This window comes from Dipodomys merriami, unplaced genomic scaffold (assembly GCF_024711535.1).
Source record: "Dipodomys merriami isolate MVZ:Mamm:240054 unplaced genomic scaffold, mDipMer1.0.p SCAF_24, whole genome shotgun sequence".
In the NCBI taxonomy this organism is placed as follows: Eukaryota; Metazoa; Chordata; class Mammalia; order Rodentia; family Heteromyidae; genus Dipodomys; species Dipodomys merriami.
In genome coordinates, this window is record NW_027203826.1 from 15,426,503 (window position 1) to 15,431,082 (window position 4,580).

Below are 4,580 nucleotides of genomic sequence, written 5' to 3' on the forward strand. Positions count from 1 at the left end.
TGGTCGTTAGCAGTTGCAGGATGTTTGCTTAGGGCAGGATGAGGGTCGGATTCTGTAAACTCAGCCTCAAGATGTTCCAGTGAGATAGTCAAGCCTATTATGTTGAGAGACTCAACTTTTGGCTCCCGACATCTCCCCCTTTCTTATTTAGAAAATTGACCATCAATTGTTGGCTGCTCTTTTTAAGGGGGTGACAGAATCTCTGTTCCTCTAAGGGCCCAGGGTTTTTCTCTGCTCCCGAGCAAGCGTCCTCACTCAGGGAGGGGAATTTTACAGGCCTTGGCATGTTTTTTGAGGAGACGGCTTGTGGGTATGCATGCCAACCATCATGCACCACAGCTTGCCACTCAGGGGTCTTGGGTTTTGGGATCTCGCGGATCCATCCCCCTGCAGTCTTACCTGCACCCTTGATTAGAGCATTTTTTCTTCCTCACATAGGTGCATCCTCCCCCAAGCGGAGGGGCCTATAGGAGGAGGGGCGAACCTATCCCTTATGGCAATAGGTCTCGCCCGTTGAATGGTCAGAAGTTATGAATAAGGAGAAGGGTTTTCTAAATAAGAAAAAAGAAGGGGGGGGGTTCCCCCTGGAACAAGCTCATGGCAAAACACTAATTAAAAGCCTGGGGTAAATCCTAGATCTTAATGCCTTGGTCTGCCATATCAAGGTGATGGTGATGAACCTGTATGGACTTAGAAGCCAAGAGATCAATCTGTTGTTTAATAAAAGTTACAAGCTTATTTAAAGCATTCCTCTGATGTTGGTCTGTACTGTTGCGCAAAGGTAAGTCACTTTGTTTCCACAGTCAACCGTTTGGCTCCAGCTACCGGGGGCCGAATAAAATCCCCTTTTGCATTTGCAGGGGACACCAAAAGAGTGGTCATGAGATTTTTTGTAGCTGGAGGGCCAAGGCCACCGTATACAAAACCCCTTTAAAAGAAACACTTCAAACAGGAGGGTCCACGTCTGGAGTTCTAGCTGCAACTATAAGAGAAAAGGAATCATCCTCAGGGGGAAGGTTTCCCCTAGGTTGTGGTAAGCCATTCACCTGTTTTATCAAGCGTTCTGGCAGCCACCTTGGGGCCGCTTGTTCTTGATCTAAAATACAGGCTGAACCTCGCCCCCAGATAAGAACAGAATCTAGGCCCTTCCATTTGCCTGTAAGGGGGTCTCGCCACATGACAGACGGGCAAGCAGAACTGGAAGATGGGTGCCAATGCCTGTCAGCTGCCGAGTGGCCTTCATTGTCCAGAGTTAGAAAATTAAGGGCGAACAATGTGTGACTAAGGCAATCCCTAGGAGTGGAAAATGAAAAGACAGAGGCTTTGAGGTGAGTAAGCCAGGTTTTTAGGGTGTGGTGGGCTCGTTCCACGATGCCCTGACCTTGGGGGTTATAGGGAATCCCAGTAGTATGACAAATCTGAAAAATAGCACAAAACTGTTTAAACTTGGCACTGGTATAGGCTGGGCCATTGTCTGTCTTTATGTGGGTTGGTTTTCCATTACAGAAAAGGCTAAAACAAGGTGAGAGAGAACATCTTTGGCAGTTTCTCCTGATTGTGGTGAAGCAAAAACGAACCCCCTAAATGTGTCTGTTGAGACATGTATATATCTTGTTTTTCCAAATTCAGGAAAATGGGTAACATCCATTTGCCAGATTTGATTAGGTAGCAGTCCACGGGGGTTAACACCCAGGTGTTGTACAGGAAGGGAGACAACACAGGCAGGGCATGCCTTTACTATCTCCCGTGCTTGTTGTCTAGTAATTTTACAAAGCAATCGAAGACTCTGGGAATTTATATGGTGGAGATTATGTAATTCTATAGCCTTTTGGACAAACCCAACAAAAACTGGAAAAATGGAACAAGTGGCCACATCAGCTTGAACGTTACCCTGTGTAAGAGGGCCAGGGAGATCAGAATGTGCCCTAATGTGTCCCAGAAAAAACGGATGCCTCCTGGCCTGAATTAGCTGTCGAAGCTGAATAAATAAAAATGCCGCATTGGAGGAAGCTTTAATAGCGGGTGAAATTTCTAGCAAGGGAACAGAATGAGCAATGTAAGCACTATCTGTAAAAATATTAATAGGTTTATCAAAAAACATCATAAAAACCTGTGTGATAGCAAATAACTCCACAAGCTGAGACTGAGATCAGAGAATCATTGTTTGAAGCCAGTCCAAGTACTCAAGTGCTCAAAACAAACACAAATTAAGCAAACCAAAGTAGCAGTGAGCTGGTGCAAGTAATCATACCTGTAATTCCATCTAGTTAGGAGGCTGTTTTCTGAGGACCATAATCACAGCCATTGTGACAAGGAAGTGTATCAGACACTTACGTTTAACCACCAAAAAGACAGAAGTGTAGCTGCGGCTCAAGTGGTAGAGGGTTAGTCTTTAGCATAAAACATCACAGTTACTAGACCCTAGTTTTTCAAGCCCTAGTATCAGGAGGGGAAAAGAAAAAGCACAGACACACACACACACCCCAAAAAAAACTACCAGTGATGTTGCGGTTTAAATGTCAGAGAGCAGCCTAGGGCCTAGTGATAGCTTGAGGTCTTCAATTTAAGCCACCGTACTGACATAAAATATGTAAAATAATACAAGCCCAATAATCAGCCTTAAGTTACTACATGTGAAAAGGCAGTACAAAATATATGAATTTTCTACTCATTTTTTGTTCAGTAAGTTGCTTTGGAGTATATTTTTAATAGATGCCAGAACATACATATTCCTAAAGCTATAGATGATGGGGTTAAGCATAAGTGTGCCAATGATGTAGAATATGGACAGAAAATTATCCTGGCCTGTAGTGTGGTAGGACCTTGGCTTCATATAGGTGAAGATACATGATCCATAGTACATTATAACCACACCCATGTGACAGGAACAGGTGGAAAGGGATTTTTTCTGTGCCTGTGAGGATTTCATTTCTTTACATAAGGAAATGATAGAGAAAGGGGTCAATAGAAAAATAATTCCACTTAAATATATTATTCTTTCAGAGTGTGATGTGTCTATGCAGGACAGTGTCAGCAAAGCAGGGATTTCACAAAAAAAGTGATCAATGGCCCTAGAATGACAGAAGGATAAATGCATGATATTTACTGTGTGAACTATGGAGTTGAGGGTCCCAACCAGCCAGGCCCCTGCAGCCATGGGCCTGCTGACAGCATCCTTCATGAGCACTGGGTAGCGCAGTGGGTGGCAGATGGCTGCATAGCGATCATAGGACATGGCAGCCAGGAGGAGGCACTCACCACCCAGTAGACCAAGAGACCAGAACAGCTGGAAGCCACACCCCACAAAGGAAATAGTTCTGCTGCCAGACAGAAAGTTGGTGATCATCTTGGGGACAATGTTGGAAGTGTGCAAGATATCCATGAAGGAGAGGTGGCTGAGCAAGAAGTACATTGGTGTATGGAGTCGTGAGTCTCCTTGGATAAGGAGGATCATGAGTGCATTTTCTGTTAAGGTCATAACATAGATGACAAATAGACCTGAGAAGAAAGCTAGACTTGCTTGAGAAGAAGAGAAAAGTCCCACAAGTATGAAGTCACTATTGGATGTGTGATTCCCATGTCCCATGATGAAATTTTAGCTACAAATAAAAAAGATGGCATAAGTAATGGGAAAGTATATATATATATATATATATATATATATATATATATATGTATATATATACATATATACATATATACACATATACATATATATATATATACACCAGTTGTTTCAATTGCTTTAATAATTATAATACAGTACCTATTTATAATATAACATGAATTAAGGATGCACATTTTTTTAAATTTAATTTTATTTTATTTGAGAACATACTGTGCAGAGGGGCTACAATTACATGGGCAGGATAATACATACATTTCTTACCAAGCATTGCAGCCTCCTCCTTTGTTTACCCTTCACCTCCCTTCCCAGCCTCCCCCCTCCCCCCACCCAATTATACCTCCATCCCTCCCCCACACCGACATTGTAAAGCTGGTTTTGACATGACATTTTGTACTTCTCATTGTTGCAACAGGTCCACCTGAATCTTTAAACGACTTGTTTGTCCCCATCTCCTCCACATGTTATACTGACAAAGGATGCACATTTTAAAGGCACATTAAAAGTGTCTTCATCTGTCTTTGAAAGGAACATGCTTTAAAGATAATAATTTACATAAACAATAGTTGTTATGCCCTATCTTGAATGGACATCTGTGCCCCACTCATTCATGCCATAAACTTCAGCAATTCCAGTCTTTTCTCAAATGACACCATTTCAAGAATGTCTACTCTTGTACTACCTTCTGAAGTCTTATTCTCATACTCCAACCCTTGATTTCCTGGTCATGATTATTTTCATAACTATTACTTTTATTACGGTCAACACTCCTAACATATCAAGTAAGCAAATGTTGTTTCTTGTTTTTTCTCATAATAATCTAACTTGATGTTAGACTTACTCTTTTCTACACAAAAAGACCTCCAATAAACTGTAATACCTCTGTACAACATCTTTACAATCAAATAAAATTTTTAAAAAATTGAAAAAACACCTCCAATATTGGGGTACATTG

At 41.7% G+C, this 4,580-nt stretch overlaps 1 protein-coding gene across 1 annotated transcript; it reads right to left on the reverse strand.

Moving 5' to 3' along the window:
• Window positions 1–2,668: 2,668 nt before the first annotated feature.
• On the reverse strand, window positions 2,669–3,586 carry LOC138835612 (olfactory receptor 2AJ1-like). The gene has a single exon (XM_070034082.1). The coding sequence runs from the start codon at window positions 3,584–3,586 to the stop codon at window positions 2,669–2,671; it is 918 nt and encodes a 305-aa protein (XP_069890183.1).
• Window positions 3,587–4,580: the final 994 nt, after the last annotated feature.

What these genes read in the sequence shown, in the direction of transcription:
- LOC138835612 (XM_070034082.1), bottom strand. Translation starts at nt 3,586, where the DNA reads ATGGGACATGGGAATCACACATCCAATAGTGACTTCATACTTGTGGGA.